Consider the following 20,697-nt stretch of genomic DNA (forward strand, 5'->3'; position numbering starts at 1 on the left):
ACATGTTTTAGGATTAAATGTATAGAATTTAAGAGCCACATGTCATGTCTAGCAGGTTGATTTTCTGCGGGGCCAGCTGGACTAGCCCCATTCTCTTTGCCACTGGTGAGTTTATAAGATATAAATTTAAGAAGTTCATCACTCACTGACTAGTATCTTCATAAGGAAGATATGGTTTGATACTGTCTTTAGGGGAAACAGCCCTTGCTTCTTGTGGCTCAGATTAGTGATATTAGAACACTGGATGAAATAACAGAGGGGAAAAAAAGAGCTCACTAAGTCAAAAGGCAAAATGAAAATCAAGAACACTTAAAAGTATCCACCAAGTAAGCATTTTTGATTTGGAGACACTAATCTATGGTCTCTTGGCATATTTTGCCTGCCACTGCCAAATGGGAAGGAGCCAGTTATTCTATAGGGATTGTAGTTGTAAATTATGCAAAACCTTCTAGGGGGCAGCAGTGAGTAGGATATGAGCTGAGTTCTTGCTATATACTGTGGCATTTACCTCAGTGAGCTCCCTTACAGAGGCTGCATTCATCAGGACATAGTTTTCATTCCCTGGGCCTGTCAGAGGCTGGATTTTTAGCAAGCGAAGTTAATGGAAATTACATTATTTAGAAGAGACAAGGGGAAGGAATGATTCCTTGTCTACTTTATCTCTACCACACCTACCTGTAACTTTTGTAAGGAGTATGTCTTCTGAGTTCAGAATAATGTTAACATAGAATGCAGGTGCCAGTTCACTTGTCCATAATGATAATGAGAACTCTTTTAATAACTACTCTAATAACTATTTAAAAAGCACTCTTTTCAAAGTACCACATTTCTCAGGCTTTGAAAGTTATTGCCCTTGAGAAGCTAATAACATTCTATGGGGAATTAGTAGCTATCCTTAAGTATTCATACTCATTTTAAAGTACTTAATTCTATTTATTTTTTCTTTTTTTTTCTTAGGTTTGTTTATTTATGTATTTTTTAACTGGAGGTTCTGGGGATTGAACCCAGGACCTTTTGCATGCTAGGCAGGCACTCTACCATTGAGCTATCCCCTCCCCTTACTTAATTCTGTTTCCCAATTGTGAACTCTCAGTCTTTTGTAAGTAATTTGCCCTCTCTTCAGTCCTATTCTTCCTAGCTTCAAATAGATATTTTCATTCACAACCGTTTCTTTTTCTGTCTCCTGTCAGTCTCCTTTTATAGGCTACATTAAAACTTTTCCACATTATTTCTACCACTGTATAGACAAGGAATGTTAAGTTCCTAGAAGTGAAAAGGATCCGGTTTAGTTTATAAGGAAAAAAATCCAGAAGTTCTGTATTTGGGTATGTACAGAAAGCCATGAGGCTACCCTATCTCTGGCCTCTTTCCTAAAAGGGCAGTAGGCTGTAGTGCCTGTTCATACAGTAGGCTTTCCAACATGTTTTCAAGAATGGATTTATGTATAGGTGAATAGTTAAATTCTGCATAGCTTCAAAGGGCTAATGATTGATAGGATTAGCACTTTACCTCACTATAAGAAAATGAAACTTCTCAAAACTGGGATGTGGGAGCGGCTGCCTTGTAAAGAATACAGAATGAGGCGGGAAAGCTGATAACATCAGGGATGTTATAGGTGGGAATTTCTTTACCAGGTCTGGTGATTAGTTATTAATAGAAATCTCTAATTAAGGATTTCAGAGGGCAGAGTAAAGAGAGGGGGAATTAGTTGCAAAAGTAGATTGAAACTCACAATTAAGAAACAAAAGAAAATATTTTTAAAAGGATGTCAATACTAGAAAGTATTTACTATTTCCTGGAGATTGAGTTGAATAACTTCTGGAATCCAGCTTTAGGATTTTAGGTTAATGATCCTGAGGAGAGGACTTTGGGCTTTGTGTTTCTCTTTATGGCCTAATGATTCTGCTTCTTAGAGGGCCTAAAAGTTGTTTTATAAAGTATCAGATAAATTTATAAATACATGGAAATTATTTAGGCATGTAAATAAATGAATCTGACTTCTGCTTTTGGTCATGATAGAATAAACTGGATCAGATTTACTCCTTCAACTTAACTAAAATCTAGATATACATGAAGCAACAATTTTCAGGCATTGGATAATAGTGATTCCTCACAGGAGGGAAAAGAAAAGTATGAGCCTATGATTTTCCCAGCTTACTAGGGTGATATGTTGAGGGTAAAGAGCTGGTAAAACCTGGCAGTGCCTGGCAGTCTTGGAGATTGGAGGAGACAGCGTTCAGAGTTCAGGGAGGCCAAAGTAGCTACGGTTTGTGAGGTAAATCCTGAAGGGGAGGTTCCTGCACAAAGGGAAAGCTCCAGAGATGTGCAGAGGGCCCCCTGCAAATCTTTGGCTGAGTACTGATCTGTACATATATGGGAAGGAACCACCCAGAGGCTGGGGAAAGAACCACCAGAAAGAAGGAATCAGAGCAAGCCTGAGAGCTAACACAGGTGCCAAGAATTGTTCGTGTCCCAACCAGCTAGAGTAGAAAAGCCTTGGGGTGTTGAATAGAGTCCTCAGTAGGCCATTGCCTCAGGAATGGAGCCAAACTGGCCCTAGAATAAGGCTGCTGTGGACCCATGGTAACAAGCTTAAATATGAGTCTTAAAAGCTTGAAACTGATCTAAGTAACTATATTACAGAACAAAGCCCAACAATATTTAAAGGAATACAGCAAATTCTAGTAACAACAAAACCCAACAACAATGTGAAATTCACAATTTCTAGCATCCAATTAAAAATTCCTGGGCATGCAAAGTGACAGGAACATATAACAAGGGAAAAAAAAAAACAAAACAACAATCACTATGGAAACACTCAGAAGAGACAAAATGACAGAATTAGCCAACAAAGATATTAAAACATATCATAAACATATTCTATATGTTCAGGAAAGTAGAGGAAAATGGACATTATGAGGAAAGAAATGGCAGATATAAAGAAAAGATCCAAATTGAACTTCTAGAGATGAAAAATACAGTATCTGAAATAAAAAATACATGAGATCCGATTAATAGTAGATCAGACTCAGTGGAAGGAAAAATTAGTGAACATGAGGATACAGCAATAGGACCCATCCAAATGAAACAGGAAAAAGATGGCTAGAGCTTCAGTGAGCTCTGGGACAGTGTCAGGCAGTCTAAGCACGTAATTGGAGTCCCAGGAGGAAAGGTGGGGTGTCGGTGGTATTAGGAAAAATGTTTAAAGAAATAATGGTTAAAGATTTTCCAAATTTGGGAACATTATACTGACAGAGCTAAGAAATTCAGCATACCCCAAGTAGAAGAAACAACCTACTGAAATGTATAATAATCAAATTGCTGAAAAACATTGATAAAGAGAAAAATAATAAAAGCAGAGGAAAAGGAACACCTTATATACAGAGGAACGAAGATCTGTCAGAAACCATGAAGGCCAGAATACAATGTAGCTACATCTTTTAAAGTACTACGGGGGAAAAAAAATAGTTGTCAGCCTAAATTCTATATCAACAAATATATCTTCAAAAACTAAGGCTAACTGTGCTTCAATTTAAAAAAAGGGAAAAATAAACTAAGGCTATACTTTTTTAGGCAAATACTGAGAGAATTCATCATGGGCAGACCTATATGATAAATATTAAAGGATTTTTTTCAGGTAGAAGAAAAATATAAGGTGAAAGTTTGAATCTACACATAGGAATGAAGAGCAGGGGAAATGCTCTCATTTTTTAATATCTCTGAAAGACAGTTAAAGACAGTTGACTAGTTAAAGCAAAAATAAAACAACATACTGTGGGATTTATAACATGTTGAAGTAAAATGTATGACAGTCATAACACAAAGGAGGGGGGAAGTGGAAGCACGTACTTGTCTAAGATGCTTGCACAGTACATGAAGTGGTATAATGTTATGTGAAGAGAAACTATGGCACGTTAAAGACATGTATTATACCTCCTAGAGCAACCAGTTAAAAATAAAAACAAAAAAACAAAGAGGCATAGTTAATAAGCCAGTAATGGAGAGAAAATAGAATTAAAAAATGCTCAACCCAAAGAAAGGCAGGAAAAGAAGAGGGATACAAAGAACAGATGGGGCAAATAGAAAAAAAAAAAAAAAAAAGGCAACATGGTAGATTTAACCCAGCCATCTCAATAATCACATTAAATGTAGATAATCTAACCTATCATGCCCAATAGAAATATAATGTGAGCCACGTATGTAATTTTAAGTTTTCTAGTAGTCACATTAAAAATTAAAGGGTAAAATTAATTTTTATAGTATGTTTTATTTAACCCAATATATACAAAATGTTATTTTGGCATGTAATAAGTATTAAAATATTATTAATGATCTATTTTAACTTCTCTTTAAAATATATGCATTTTACACTTATAACACAATTTGTATTAGTTGTATTTCTAGTGCTCAACAGTCACATTTGGCCAGTGGCTACCATATTGGACAGTGTAAGTTAAACATCCCGTTAAAAGGCAGAGATTGGCAGATAAGTTTAAAAAAATCTGTCTACAAGAAACCTATTTTAAATGTGAATACAGGTAGATTAAAAATAAAAGGATGGAAAAAATATACCATGCAAATACTAAATAAAAGACAGATTAAGTAACAGTATTAATACCGCACCAAGTAGATTTAAGAGCAAGGAATATTACCAGTGATAGACATTTCATGGTGTTAAAGGGGTAGGTGAACCAAGAGGATTAACAGCCTAGATACGTGCGCACCTAATACCAGGACTTCAAAATACATGAAGCGAAACCTGAAAAATCTGGAAGGGAAAACAGATCTATAACTACTGTTGGAGATTTCAGCACCTCTCTCTCAATAATTAATTGTTTTCAAGGAGAAGTTAAATCTAAGTGTTTCTCAGTGAGAGAGGAAACAGCTTAACAAAACCTTAAATCCAACTAGACAAACCTAGCACAGGGAATCAGTTTTCCTTTCAAAATAAGAACGGGTTGGGGAGGGAATTAGACAAAATGAGATAAATTAGTTAAGTGAATATGATGGGTCTGCCGTATGCTGTGTACTCTTACATGTGGAATAAAATGATCAGAATGGAAGTTATAGTGTTTCTAACATGACTCATTGGAAGATTCCACATCATTATAGTTTACCTCTTTAAAGTGTTTCTTACTGGCACTAGTCCTTTTGATAAACCAGGGATTTATGTGGAGGTCACAGGGAGAAAAGTAATTACAGTTGTCATGATTCTGTAAAAGTAGGTTTTGCCTGCCTGTCTTTCTCTAAAACTTTGGCATTAATTCTAATAATTTGTTACTTGAATTTGCTTGTGAGAAAAATCCTGGGCACAGTGATGGGTGAAGTAACATAGTTTATCTGAAGTCGGTCTTCTTGGTTTCTTTAATATTATTAGATGAGGTCTTAGAAGTGAGTGACCTTTTGACTCATAATATTCAGGTGCTGTTGCTTGGTTAGTCTTTTGGGTTTTGTGGTTGATAAAGAGAGATCAAATTTAGAAATCAGAATGAGGATGTAGAGGGGAAAATCAAGAGAAGAAAAGTAGGAAAAACAGCTTTTTTCCCCTAAAACTTGTCTTGGTCTCTGCTCAGGAGCAGTCATGCTCAGGACTTTTAGAACATTTTTCTCCTAAGCCAGTTACAAGGGTTCAGAATGTGAAGTTGGGGAGGGTTAAAAGTCAGGACTTTACTGTTAGTGAAATGATTTACTTCAAAACGCACGAGAAAACATAGTTTGGCTGGTTTACTGCATGAGAAGGAAGATTCAAATAGCAATAGTCATTTATATCATTGTGGTAACATACAGGAAAAGGATTGAGTCCTTAGTTTGAAAACATTGTGGGCTTTTCTTTTAAAGAGAAGCTTTTTTCAGCTTCGGCCTGGCAGCTCTTCAAATAAAATCACAAAGGAACAAGACACTATAAACAACCATTCCACCCCCAAACAGGGCTGCATAGACAAGCAGGCGCTCATGGCCAAGGCTGTGAAGGCAGCAGGAAGGGCAGCTCCTTAGGCACCGGGAGCCGCGGTGAGCAGAGGCAAGCATGGGCCCCAGCAGGAGCGATGAGTGCAAGGCAAGCAGTGGGCACAGAGCTGCTTTACTATTCTTAGCCCCTCCTCCAAAGGGGGTTCAAGGTTCTCTGGCGCTAAGAGTCCTGTGTGCAGAAAGGCTCTCACCACGCAAGGGGAGGGACCCTTGTCTTCACAGAATGCAAGCAAATGTCCTGACTGTCACTGCTTCTCTTTCAGCTTGAGCACTGAGATCCCATCTCTCATTTCTTTCTTTTTTTTTTTTTTCATCTTTAGCCCTCCTCTGTGAAATGATGTGTAGGCTTCTTTTTGTTCTCCTAACTCCTAGCTTTTTTTTTTTTTTTTTTTTTTTGGTGCGATTGTGTCTTGGCTGAACTATGGCACTTTCCCTCCTTTGGACAGAGTAATAGCTGAAAAACTGAGGAGGGAAATTTGGATTTAGATTCTGCCTCAGATGTCAGATTACACATCCTCAGCTAATGGGAGGGAACATTGAGGCCACCGAGCTCCCACCTACTGTGATACAAGGAAAGTGAAAAAGAACCCAGATCTCTCCCTAGAGCTAGTTAGTAAGCTGACTTTGGAGGAAGCCATTTATTTCCCTCTCAGTGGAAAGACCTTGGCTGGAGGCAGAACTAAAGCAATGGAAGAGGGATTCTCAGTGTGGTGTCCTGACCACTAGGTCTCTGTTCCTGTTCAGCTGGGTTGGTCTTCAGCTTTGTAGTCCACTCTCTCAAAATAATAAAATAAGAAACCAAACAACAGAGGCTGAGTAGGTCCGGCTAAACTTAGTTGGTATTTGGAACTCTTTCCTCCTGGAAAGTAGGATAGCCCGGTGTAGCACGATACTCACTTAGCTCATGCTTTTTACTTCAAGGTGATGATCCCAAAGGTGATAGAGCCCCTGATGGGCACCTGCAGGAGCTAGATCTCCATAGCTTTCACGTGCCTGGCTGTCCTTACCTCTCTGCAGTTCCTTCCACCTCCACCCTAAGTCCTTTTTGCCTGTCGTAATATACAACTTGTCTGCCCCATGAAGGGTTTGGCGTATGGTGACTGACAGCTTGTCTGCCTGTTCCCTTCACTGCTCGGATTAAAGGGTTTTGCCTCATAATGTGGCTAATATTACGGGATAGAGTCCCAGAGGAACCAGTCCCTTCTTGCTGATTTTCTCTCACTGCAGAATGTAGTTTATAGCCTAGAAATCTGTCCTTCTGGGCAGATGCTCCTGCATCCCTGGCTGCCTTCACAAGTCTAGAAGCATCCTTTAGCACCATTATTCTTGGTAGCAGTTAGATTGAAAACTGGGATTTGAGATAATTCTAATTGTGTCTTGATTGATCATCACTCGTCCCTATTGGGCATCACACGAGGCAGAGGATTAGCCACAGCCTGAGCCCTCTGGGCCTGTTACTCAGCCTTCAGAGATGCAGGCAGAACAGTGTCTTTCTTTAGCCCTCGCTTTCCCCGCCGCCACCTTCACAGCTCTGCCTCATGGTGAGCGTGGTTTCCCTGCAGCTGCCTAGGCAGCCTCATCTGTAGGCCCTTTCTCTAGTCTAGACCATGCTCCGGTGTGTTCCTGGCCGTGTTCCCTGCCGCCTGCCCAGCATGTAGTTGCCTACTGTTGAGCAGTAGCTCACTGCTCTGGCATCCTAGTGTGTAAATATTTGTCAAAGGACGGGGGCGTTTTCCCAGTCCCCAAAAAGCATTCTGAAAAATGTGCCTGTTTTCTTAGTCATATTTCCAAGCTGTGGATCAGTTAGCCCATTCATTCCTTGCAGTTGACACACACTGGCCTGACCTCAGCTGGCCACATAAAGTAAGTATGCAGTAACTTCCGGCACAGTAACTTTCAAGCTTTAGTACCAAGGAGTCCTGGACCTAAAGGAATGATGGACGACAGTCACTATTAGAGAACACATAGTTTCATTAACATGTCTCCCGTATTAAGCATTTGAATTTCTTTCACTTATACTTGATATTGAAGGCATAAATGGAACTGACAAAAATGAGAAAGCTAAGCATATAGATTCTGGGGGAGAGCTTTACTGTTCATGTTTGTGATTTTGCTTTCAGGTCTCATCGTCTGCCTCTGTGAAGGAGACATTGCTGAGCTACAATCAGTTTAGAGATGTGTTTCCATTATGGATGATGGTTTATCTTGTCACTCAGTTCTACCTGAGACTGAAACAGTTTGCTTCTGCTAGGTGACTTGTTAGGCTGAAAATGCATTCTTTAGTCATGAAGAAGAGTTCTCTATCTTTGTGCAAAATCAATAGACCTACCTAGAAGGACTGAACTGCTGATCTTAGCTTTATTAACACTAGACTCTGAGCTCAGGATTTATTTAAATTTCTTACAGTCCCAGTAGATTAAAGGGACTGCTAATGTGCCCTATTAAACTGCTTGTACTCCTGCCTTTCCCTTTCTCCGAATGTCACCTTGTAGCACCCCTTCCTCCTCAGTCTCCAGTTTTTTAACCTAATCTTCAGTCTTCTGCAGGTCTGGCCAACTTCTGCCTGTATGAATCCTGAACCATGTATATATAAGTACCCACACTTCCTTCATCCAACACAACTATTTTGAAAGGCCAGAGTATCTATTTTAATACATGTACTTTCTTCCCATAGATCATCAATTTCTACATGAATATGCTGATGGAGCGAAGTAAAGAGAAGGGGTTACCAAGTGTGCACGCATTTAATACCTTTTTTTTCACTAAGTTAAAAACTGCTGGTTATCAAGCAGTGAAACGTTGGACGAAGAAAGTGGATGTATTTTCTGTTGACATTCTTTTGGTGCCCATTCACCTAGGAGTGCACTGGTGTCTTGCTGTGAGTACCTCTTTTATGTTTGATAAAATTTAAAAGAAATCTATGTAATTGTTGAGCACACAGACAGTAGTGAATATTATTTCTGCATTTTCACTAGGTGACTGAGAGAAAGAGTAGCATTTAGTTGTCTAAAAATTGGATAGATCAGTGAATTCCCTGTCAAGAGTGGGAGATACTTAGACTTTGAAGAAAGTTGTGGAATTTCCTTTTCTGGAAATATTTTAAAAGGGAGTTATAAGTCAAAGCAGCCTCAGGGCAAAGCATGAGGAGAAAAAGTGACTTCTTAATGATGCTGCCAGCTCATATTCTGTGACTGTCATTTTCTGCCTAATCTTGATTTGCCTTCCATAGTTGGTAATTTAATATTTTTTGACTATGAGAACATGGATACATTAGCTTAATATATTAATAATAGTATAAGTGTTGTTCCATAATTTGTTTTGAATTACATTTGAAAAGCTTTATAAAGCCAAAATAAAATTCTCCAGGTAAAGAAACCAAACCCAGAATCTTTTACCATCTTTCTAAAGTTTTGTGGAAATGATTTCACTCAGCTTACATTCTCTCAAGAGCATGTTGTGTCTTCAGCGTTGCCCACACTGCAGATGGAGGCCCTGAATTCTGGGAAAAGGTTTCAGGGCAGTGACTGGGGCCAGCAGTCAATGAGCCTCCTTTATAGTTCTAAGTAAATAATCCCCCTGTTCTTCTTTCCCCTGCTGATGAAGCATGGTATAATCCAGAGTTCCCATCACACACGTCATGATTTCACAGGAAATCTGGCAGAGGGTTCCAAGTTCCAGGGGAGGGAAAGCTGAGAAACCAGTTTTCTTCACTTCATAAACACAGATTTTTTTTTTATTTCCAGGTTGTGGACTTTAGAAAGAAGAATATTACCTATTACGACTCTATGGGTGGGATAAATAATGAAGCCTGCAGGATCCTCTTGTAAGTAGGGAGTTGGGAAGAGAAGAGTTCGGTGTTGGGTATATGCTGTGCTTTTACAGCTACTGAACTCAGTTCTCTGATACTTTCAGTGGAGTGATTAATAAAGGAAAGCTTTATATTGAGTAAGAATGGATATTTTCCATCCAAGTAAGTAAAGTTTAATAATAATATAATAATACCAAAAATATGCCCTAATGGGGGTAATTACTGTCTCGGTGCACCAAGGTCTAGAGTGGGTATATACATAGAGATGTGGGTATTTACATAGAGATACGGAAACTACTTAGAAATCATCTACTCCAACCTCCTAATTTTTCAGATGAAGAAATCAAGACCCACAGAGGTGACTCTGATTTGCTCAGCTTCTACTAGCTAGTGGCTCAACTGGGAACCAGAATGCAAATGTCTTTATATCCCATGTGTTGCTCTTTCTGAAATGTACACTCCTCACTGTACCACTCTAGTGGCCAGGAGGAGGTAGGTTCCAGAAAGGTGAGCAGTTTGCACGTAAGAAGAGTGCTCTGTATGAGGTGAGCACTCAACAAATTGTTGATTTGGATTGAATTTTCACACAGGAGAATCGAGACTATAAATAAATAAATACTTTGATATTGCTAGAGAAACATTTTTCTTCCATTAGGTTGAGTTCTAAAGGACCATATAAATGAAGGAAAAGAATCAAAACTCGTTCCTCAGGAGGGACAGTAGGTAGAAGGAGCCCAGGTATCAGAGACAGAGGTCATGTTTCTCTTGGATTGACAGGGCGGGTGTGAACTGTGGAGGTTCCAAAGGAAGCCTGGCAGTCCAAAGATCCCCTGCCCAGCAGTATATACTGTTTTTCTTATAAGTGCAGTAAGGATTGTCAGCCCCATTCTTTGAGCGCAGCTGTCATTAGTGCTGCCCAAGCTCATCTCATTCTTTCCCAATACCTTCAGGCAATACCTAAAGCAAGAAAGCATTGACAAGAAAAGGAGAGAGTTTGACACCAATGGCTGGCAGCTCTTCAGCAAGAAAAGCCAGGTACATTTCATCCTGATGGGGGGGGGGATGTCCTGAAATGAGGATATTTGGAAAGAAAAGGCTGTTACTCCTACCCCAGGGACCTTCTGTCTCAGTGTCCAGCCTGACCTCAGCTTGGTTGTTTGGTTCCATGGGGAAGACAGAGTAAGCTGTCTGTGGGAAAACTAGGGGTGCGTTTCTTATGAAGAACTAGGTTTTCTAAATGCCAAGCTGTTTTGCTAAGCTTTTCATTTCTGTGGGAAATGTTTGCAGATTGGCTCTTGTAGGAGGGACCAGTTTTTGCACCCTGGGCTGTCATGGAAGTCTCAGACAGTCTGCTGAATGATTAATATGAAGTACACAGGCCTGACTGAGATGCTGTATTTTTCCCTCTGAGCCCTCTGTTGTTCTGAGATGGGCACCAGGGTCGTCCTTCAAAATTCAAGGAGACCTATAAAATGTGTATCCTTTGGTTCTTACTTATAATCTAATAAAGAAGGAAGCTTAGAAAGATGTCACCTTTTTGTTGTTTTTGGCCTTTCAGGAAATTCCACAGCAGATGAATGGAAGTGACTGTGGCATGTTTGCCTGCAAATATGCTGACTGCATTACCAAAGACAGACCAATCAACTTCACACAGGTGAGCCCTCAGGAAGGAGCTCTGTGAGCACCCTGACTCCAGGCTGCCCGCCTGGATGTCTTTCTCTCCACTTGCTCCGCTTAGGAGGCCTGCTTTAGCCTGTGGCTCGTAACTCGGGTGGTTACTGCCTGTGCCACGTCACAAGAAAGGAGGAGAGTGGTGGGCCACGCCCTGTGTTACCGTACCTCACATACTGTAGTCCAGGAATCCTGGGCAACAGCAGAGCCTTCTCTACTCATCTCCCTCGCCTACCTCAAATCCTGTAAGAAGCAAACTGGGCCAGAACAAGTTTGCTTCAGTTTCCCTTTATTTGGATAGCGGTTGAATTTTGGAACAGGCCACACCTTAATTTCCTGGTGTAATTTCTTGTGCTGCCCTCCTCCCCTGCCCCTCACTTCTCATTGTGATTGTTTATTTCTGTCCACATGATCCTTCAGAGACCAAAGTGGATTAAGACCAGAGATTATGGTTTATTCTGTGTCCTCCACTTAACCCTTTACTTCTGTTTAAGTGAATGGCTTTATCAGATTTTTCCCCCATAGCCTTTGGGTGGAGCTGATTCTTGCAGTTTCCATCACTCTTCCCATAAAAAGTGAGTTTTTTATTTTCAGACCTCAGATCTCATATCCTCTTAAAAGTTCAGCATAGAGGACTTGATAGACACCATTCTCAAAATTCTTGAAGACATCTGGGTATAGCCTGGAGACTCCTGGTGATGCCCAATAAAACTTCTAAGGTTACAGCAATGGAAAAGAGCAGTAGAGATAGGAATAGAAAAAAGCAACAGAAAGAAAAAATCACTTGTAATCAAGAATGAGCAACTTGAAAGGTTAGAAATTCAGCTGAGACTATTTTAGTTAAAAACCTCAAGAAGGAAAGGAATGTTGGGTCTGCATACAAGAAATGAAAGTAAGGCTGTCTCTGTGTTCCTCCAGCAACACATGCCGTACTTCCGGAAGCGGATGGTCTGGGAGATCCTCCACCGAAAGCTCTTGTGAAGACCGTCTCATCAGCAGACATGGACCTTGTGGGGGACTAGCTCTTTGTTGTCTACAGCTGGAGACCTTGGAAACAGCTGCTCCCAACCCTCTGTTCTTGTTAAGTCCTTGATCCTGGACCAGGCCCTGGAGAGATGCATTCACAAGCACATCTGCCTTTCCTTTTGTATCTCAGATACTATTTTTGCAAAGAAACTTTGGTGCTGTGAAAGGGGTGAGGGACATCCCGAAGCTGAAGAGAGAGACTGCTTTTCACTTCTTCAGTTCTGCCATCTTGTTTTCAAAGGGCTCCAGCCTCTCTCAGTCCCTAGTTAGGGGCCTGAGAGAAGCTTGGAAAGACTCTTGGTTTCATATAAACTCTTGTTGTTAGGCCTTACTAAGAGGTAGGGAAGGATGTGGGCAAAAAGGTAGGGATGAAAACCACCAGCATATACACGCACACATACATACACACAAGATTTTCAAGATGTGTCATCAGGAAAGTGACTGTAAACTGGACTTTGGGGCACCTGCATAAGTCCCTCCCCTAGGACTTTCCTATTTATATGCCCCTTTGTGAAATCCGTCTGCTTCTGTGCAAGGCTGTTCTATCATCTGTAGCTTCGTCCTCTCCTGAGGCACAACACATGAGCCCTAGGTGGATCCCGAAGTGCCAGGCAGTCCTTTCCTTAAAAGCAGAGGTTTGCATGTGCTCACGCACATGGCGGGGAAGACCCACCCAGGGAGCGGTTGAGTGGAGCAACAAGGCACCGCTTCTACTGCTGCCTGCTTCTGACCAAGAAGAAGAAGGACCTCAGTCTTTAGCATAAAATTCCAGCATTGGATGAATGCAGGTCTAGTTTGGTCTGTGGCTAGCTAGTCTAAATATGTTTCTAACCACAGAAAATTTAATATATATATATATATTTCACAGGGATATGTTTTTGTTTTTTTTTTAAAGGCTGAATGTGTTCACCATTTTAGCCTGTAGATTTATTACCATTTTCCAAATTTAGCTCTAGCACGCACAGTCCCCAGCCTCTATGTGTAGGGTGTTTGTGGACTTCCTAACAGAATATTTTGAGGCCTGGATAAATTTTGGCTTAGGGGTAGAGGTTATAGAGGGAGGCAAGATTTTCAACTGGAAAACGGGTGGAATTTGGACTGATCAACTTGAGTTTGAAAAACTGCTACTCCTTTTGTTCTTCGTAGAATCTCCCCAACCCTCTGAGCGTTCCTCAGGCTAGATAGTGAAATGATCCAATGCCAGTGTCATTTTCTACTTAAGTTCCAAAATAGGAACGTTTTATACTTTTTTCTGTATTGTAATAGGTAGTTTTGTATAAAATCTTTTTCCTCTTCCCTTGTACCTCATCCTTTCCAACATTGTGCTTTCTCCCTGGGCTTATTTGAAAATTTTACTCTGTTTTATACCAAGCTTGTTTAGTACATTTTTCTATGTGTTACCACAGGTTACAATTTGAAAAGAAAACTATTTTTTTTAAATATTCCATTGTTAACTGAATGTTACTGTATCCACTCCAGCAACCAGATGTCCTACCTTTTTCATACTGCCTGCCTTTGGGGGAAGACCATCTTTTCTTTTCTTTGTTTTCTTTCTTTCCTTTCCTTTTCTTTTTTTTTTTCCCCCCTTCTTTCTTTCTTTCTTGCTTTTTTTCCTTTACTTTTTTTTTTTTTTTTTTGGTGTTTTCTATAGGAAATAAATAGCTTTCTATATATGAGTTGCTGGGACTTTTCACATTCTCTTCTGGAAAGCTGTGGCATGCAGGCTCATTGTGAGACTCCTGAACATTTATTCTTGGTACTTAATGTGTTTAAGTGACAACTTGAAAGGTGGCAATATGGTATAGATTTGGACCATGAATCAAAAGACCTGAGTTTTTTCAGGCTCTCTTGCTATTGTCTGGGGGGACTCAGAACATAATGGTTCTCTGTATTTATTGTTTGTGCGTTTAGATGACATCTGTCTTACCTTCCTCACAGACTTTTTGTACAGACCAAAGCAACAAATATTTATTGCCATGTATAGCAGAAAATGAAACATGCAACAAAAGCACTTTGAAAAATATACAAGGAATTGTTAAGCCTGTCTGAACTTGGCCCCCCTTTCTGACCAGTGCAGTTTCCTACAAGGTGAAGTTACTGATCCTGAGACTACCCTGCATGGATGGGCCAAGCTGAGACATGGGTTGTGGTCCAGGGTGGGAACCAGACTCATATCGTGGGGGCTGTTCTTCCCAGAGAGCTGCCCAACAGGAGCAGGACTGGTATCTGGAAACTTCCTTCATTTAGAAGTGGGTCTCGATGATTGGGGGGTGGGGGGAGTAAGACATTCCCGTGTTCCACGGCCAAGGGCATGTCACCGAAACCTCGTTTAACCTGCTTCACACGGAAGCTTACTGCTTTCCTTTTCTCCGATGTCCCCTCCCCTGTGCTCAGAGCTCATGATTACCTACCTCCCTCGAAAAAGGAGCATTTGATGGTTGATAAGCTCTAGATGCCAAATACAGAGACTTCAACAGAAACCATAGTCCCAGTAATCCCTCCTGGACCCCGTACAGAGGAAGTTAGGCCATGCCACCCATCTGAGAGTACACGGTTCATGGCACAGAGGCTAATTCCATCTCATTTTTCGCCTGGGACCCACTGTTGCTCCCAGGAGCCCTGTTTAGGGTTGAATGTAAAAGTACTTTTCCCTCATCTGGCCTGGAGACTTTGTAAATAGACTCCTCTTTACATGAGGGGCTTCCTACTTCTCTGTGGTATTTACGTCTCTTCTTTAGCCCCTGTAAGTGTGCTAACATCTAACGCTAGCTGCAAGTTTTAGTGTTTCTGGGTAGTCACAGGTGACCTGGAAAAGCACTGCCAGCAACCATATTCCATAGTCTGTCCATCACCACCTGGCTTTACGTGGCCCATAAAAGGCTCCAGTGGGTAGAGAGGGAGGGTTCACTTAAGAGCCCCAGTGTTTTTAATGTTTCAGCCCCTGGTCCTCCTGTGCCATCCCTCCGGCTCTCAAATATGTCTTGTCCCCGAGTAAGAGAGATGACTGACACTTGGGCTTTGTCATCTCCTGCTCCACCTGGATGGGCCAAGGTGAGGTGCAGTATGATGTCTTCATCCTGGGAGTTCACACATCCAAGAGAGTCAGAAAAAGGCGCATAGGACAGCAGGCCCTGTGGTTGACTCAGGCTACATACTGAGCTCCCAGGAAAGTGGCCCTATTTCCCTGCCAAGGAGCACACTGTCCACAGCTTCAAATTCATCCTAAAATTTGGGAAGGGACAAGTAAGGCTCAGCCCAGCATCTCCCCTTATAGCCCAAGGCCTTATTTCACCTACATTGAATCCTAACATCTCTGCCTTTTAAGAGCCCATAGGTCCCATTCCCAGTTTTGGAGGTGGGGAGGGACATACCATAAGGGTAAGTGGGTTCATGCTGGTCACCACTGGCACACGCATCCCCTGTGGGAGAGAAAAGAGAAACTAGGAGACTCTGAGCTACAAGATATACCTTGAGGAAGCGTTAATGCAGGCTGCCTCTCTGGCCTGTCAGGGAGAGGGTGGGGGTAATTCCAGCTGGGAGTGGTTGGACCAGATGTCCAGGGTCTTGTCAGAGTCTAAGATTCTGCAGTGTTACTGAGGGCCATCGTGCTGCTTGGAATAGAAATCGGTCAAGGTAGAGATTCAAAGTCAAGTTTAAGGCCAGTGTTAATTAACACTGGCTTGATCTTAGAGTTAAGGCCCAGGTCAGTTTTTCCTAATGGAACAGACCATAGTTGCTGACTTCTGCATTCTAAGCTGAGGAGTCACCATCAACTGCTTGACTTGTGGAGGTTGTCCTTCCATCCTTCACAGAACTTGGGTGCTGGGAAGGGGGAGTGTGTGGAGAGAGGAGTGCAAGGAGCCCGGGGTTTTCAGTTTGCTGGGCACCCCTCATCCGATGATTCTTATTCCTTTCACAAATAACACAGAACACACACCCCCTAAGTCTCACCTCCTTGAAGCCTTCCCTATCACATTATCGTAAAATCTCTTATCTGGACATCTGCAGCCCTTAGAATCAGAAAATAATAGAACTCCACATGGCATATGTATCATAATCTGTCCCTCACACCAGGAATGGACCAAGACCTATGTTGCCACTGAGGGCAGGTGAGTAGTTTGGTGCTTTTTTTCCCCAAGCCAGGAGTGCCAGCTGCTTCTCTCTGGCCTGCTGGGGAGGAGGAGGGGTAACTGATGTGAACATTTATTTAGAGAGCCAATGTTGCAGGGGTTGGGGGAAGAAGGTCCACTCACAGCAGTCTGCAGTGAGGCTGCAGCCCCTTCGTGGCCCCACACCTAAAGCCCCAGCCTGCACTCAACAAAAACCCCTTCCTCTGCAGCCCAGCATGTCCTCCAGGGCTCTTCAGTCTCTATCCCAATGAGCTAATTAAGGTATGTTTTTCCAAACCACACATCTTTCTGTGATGTACAGTTGTGTACATCTTCTTTATTTCCAGTGAAATTGTACATCCCTTACAGATTGTGGTTCCCTTCTGTCTGCCTTGTCCTTTAAATGGACTTTCACATGCTGCCTGTGTCTTGTCTGTTGGCCAGAGCTAAGTCCCTGGAGGGTATTCGCCTCATCTAATATTTCTGGGGAGCCCCTTAAGTTAGGTGTTTAATAAGCCTGTGTTTAAGCACTGGGCTTGGGGGCCCTGGAGGGTAGAGTAAAGAGATAGTGTGACCAAGGAAATAAAAGCCACCCATTCTCAAGGACCTTAGAGTTTAACTAATTTAAGAAGCTAGGCAGATACCAAGCAATGGACATTATCAAGAAGGTAGACTCAGGCCTGTGGTCCAGTTTGAAGCTGGGTGTGGATGATGGAGGCGCAGAGGTGGAGATGTCAGGGATGATGTTGCCTTCATCTGACCACGTGTGACTCTCTCCCTGGTGTTTAAAGGTTGATTTATTTAAAATAAATTCTGTGGATTTTGCTTTCTTGCTTTGACTGGAAACTCCCTGGTAAAAAGGACTTGATGGTGTTTGTCCCTCTGACTGTCTCTCTGTCTCTTTGACTGTTTGCTCTGTCTCTGTCTGTGTCTATGTCTCCTGATCCAAGCTGGACCAGTGATTAGATCCTCAGTGTGGTCTGGATTCCTGTGTCCACCCCTTAACCAGGAGTCTGAATACTGTTCATTCATTCATTTCATTCCACATACCTGGAATTGAAGCCTGAAACACAAATAACATGCAAATCCGTGGCTCTCTGGCACTTTTTAAGACCAGACCATGTCTCTGGAGCCGGCCAGAGAAACCTCCAGAGCCAAACACACCAGTCGGGGCTTCCAAGCCACTCTGCTAACAGCATCCCTTGTCTCCTAGCCTCTCCCACACCCCTTTCTCCTCAATCTAACCTCAAGGGAGTGATCCCACTGCTCTACCTGTAAAGCTCACACTCCAAAGAATCAAACAAGAGAGCACCAACTTCTGGAAAATCTTCCACTATACTGGTGACATAGTTTTATCTGTGCTGAGTTAGAAGAACCCCTTGTAGTCTCCAGGACATGCTTGTGTGCTAACGTTTCTCTCACATGGTTAAGATTTTTAGCCATTTGAACATGATTGGAGTGAAGAGGGAAATCTTCAAGCTGCTCTTATTTTCTGATTCCCCAGTGTGGTTAAAGACAGCTGACCGTTGCCTGGGTCTGCATGTCTGTCCCCAGGTGCGGAAAAGACTCCCTCAAAGTGGGGTCCTGATTGTGAGTCAGACTCAGCCTCTGCCCGCAGCCCACTGGGTTGGTCTTGGGCACTGCAGAAAGTTACAAAGGGAAGGGGGTGGGGTTCATGTTCCTTAAGGAACTCGTGTTCCAGATGCTCTTCTGAACCCCAGGAAAAGATGTGTTGCTTCTTTGTATCCCTGTGCCCCATTTCCCATCAGCCCATCCCTGGCCAACTCTGCCTACAGGGGCCCGTGAGGCCCTGCAGGGGTGGCTCACCGTCTCTCTGACAGCGTCCCCACCGCTCGGCCTGGGCTCCTGCTCTCGGCCGGCAGCACAGGCCTCCTTGGTGTCTGACAAACCAATCTTGCTTCTGCCTCATGGCCGTTCCACCTGCTGCTTCCTATGTCTGTAGGGCTTTTCCCCAGATGTTGTCCTGACTCACTCCCTCACTTCCTCCGTCATCCCCACGTCCCAGTTCTCATGGTCTCTAACTCCCTTCGTGTTTTCCCCATATCATTTCATATTTGACTATATTATTTACTCATCTGTCTCTCACTAACATGTCTATTCTGTTCTTGCTGCGTCCCAGGTGCCTAAAAGAGTTGAAGGAGAGAATTGCTAAAGGAGTGAACAGCATCTCTGAGCAGTGCTTCCCTCCCGTGTTGACAGCCTCCACCCTACTCAAGGCCTCACTCACTTCCTCATGTCGGGTCACAGTGCCTCCTCCCCCAGGGTCTCTGGCTTTAAATTCATCATCCACTTAGCACTTAGAGCTATCTTCTTCCAATAATAATGAGTGACCATTTATTGAGGCCCTGGCCCCAGCCTTATGTATCAAATCTTTGCATGCATTATCTCATTTAATCCTCCCAAGTGTATGATGTAGGTACTACTGTCCCCATTTCTCAGACGAGAAAACAAGGCACATGGAGATTGAATAACTGGCCCAAAGTCTCACCACGGATTGTCAGGGATAGAAATAGGAACTCCAAGCCACGGGTGTGTGTCTCTGAAGCCCGCAGCCTGCCACTTCACACAGCCAGCACTGCTCTGTCTCAGCAGGGAAAACACCTGACCTAGACATTGTGGGGCTCCACCAGCGTGAAGCCAAAAAGAGCCTCCCATGAGGTCGGCAAGGGCCAGCCCGCCCCCTTTTCTCTCGTGAGCAGGGTTGAGGCCCTTGCTTGTCTCTTCACCTTAATTTGGAAGGTCAAGGAGAATGGCAGGGTCTCCCTCCTTTTGGAGTCACTTCCTCTTGGCTTGTCTAGAAAGGGGTACTAAGGAATTCCCTCCCTCCTCCTTTGAGAGCCCTTCCTCCAACTACTCTTTTTCTTTTGCTTCCTCTCTTGTCCCCAACCCTAGGTCACCCATATTAGCAACAATTTTCCTTTGAGGCCTCTGGTTCTAACCCCAAAAGGGGAAGGGCTAAGGAAAGGAATGGGGTGAGGAGGGAGACATGAAGCAGACCCGGCGCATCCCCACAGGGTCTGGGGAATTGGGGGTGTGCGTGGAGGGACATTTCGAGAACTTGGGGTGCTCCAGGGTGCTCCATTTCATCTTTTCCTTTCTGTCTGTGTCTCAGGCTCTGTCCCCTCGGTATGGGGTTTCTTCTGCCATTCCGTTCTGACTGGTTTGAGAATCTCAGGAATGCAGAGCCCGGTGCCCTCCTGCTCCCCCTCCCACCTCCGGACACAGAGCCCCTGCAGAGGCCGCCAGGGAGGGGCCCTGCTCCCTTAACTGGAGGAGAAAGGCAACACACTCTCAACCCTCCCTGCCACCCTCTGTCTCCGATTTTTTCCCCAAAATCAGCCTGCCACCTTCAGCTTCCTCTTAAACAGACGGCCTTTCCCACTCTCACCCTCGCCAGGGCCTCTCTTGATGGTAATTACTCCTAATTGTTTTCCCTTGGCTCAGGAGGCCTTGCCTGGCCTGAGCCAACAGTTCTCCTGTGTCTGCTCAGAAAATGGGCTCAGCACAGGCCAGAAGCAGGCCCCCTCGGGCCTCAAAACCCGGGCTTTCTAGGTCTAATGCAGAAGGCAGCTTCGACCATGGATAAATTTGAAGGGAAGGCCCCCACTTGGACTCTCCCAAGGCAAAGTGCGGCAAAGAATAGTGATTAAATTTCAGGAGCGCGTCCCAGCAGCAAGGCCCCCTGAGGAGCTCTGAGCACTTCCTTCCCTGAAGATCTCAGCACCAGAGAAGGTCTGGTTTGGAGACAGGACCCCTGGATGGGGGTCTCCGAGTCCCACAGCTGTGGCCTTGGTGGTGTGAAGCTGCCTATCTCATCAATCAAGCCCCCTTCCTGCCAGAAGATCAGCCGCCCCCTCCTAAACCCTCAGCCCCAAACACCATCCTTGTGCCCCAGCCAGTGAGGTGAGGAGGACTTTTGCTGGAGCTTGAGATCATCGCAGCCACTCCTGTACGCACACGTGCATGCGTGTGCACACGTGCATGCGTGTGCACACGGCAGCTTTGTGTTCCTCCCTCCTGGTGCCCCCAGCCTCCGGATCAGCACCATGGTAACCAGTGGTGGGGCTGGAGGAGGAGGATGAGGGAGGGGGACCC

The 20,697-nt window shown here is 43.4% G+C and overlaps 1 protein-coding gene across 6 annotated transcripts in view; it reads left to right on the top strand.

The window, feature by feature from the left end:
- SENP1 (SUMO specific peptidase 1) overlaps positions 1-14,522 on the top strand; it is a 46,436-nt gene extending 31,914 nt beyond the window's left edge. For all 6 annotated transcript variants that reach the window (XM_045523627.2, XM_045523630.2, XM_045523625.2 and 3 more), the window contains 5 exons: positions 8,642-8,845; positions 9,711-9,790; positions 10,726-10,810; positions 11,334-11,429; positions 12,365-14,522. In XM_045523627.2, coding sequence (XP_045379583.1) covers positions 8,642-8,845; positions 9,711-9,790; positions 10,726-10,810; positions 11,334-11,429; positions 12,365-12,427 — 528 coding nt within the window. In that variant the 3' untranslated portion in view covers positions 12,428-14,522. The remainder of the gene's footprint in view (positions 1-8,641; positions 8,846-9,710; positions 9,791-10,725; positions 10,811-11,333; positions 11,430-12,364) is intronic.
- Positions 14,523-20,697: the final 6,175 nt, after the last annotated feature.

Source organism: Camelus bactrianus, chromosome 12, assembly GCF_048773025.1.
Source record: "Camelus bactrianus isolate YW-2024 breed Bactrian camel chromosome 12, ASM4877302v1, whole genome shotgun sequence".
NCBI classification, from domain to species: domain Eukaryota; kingdom Metazoa; phylum Chordata; class Mammalia; order Artiodactyla; family Camelidae; genus Camelus; species Camelus bactrianus.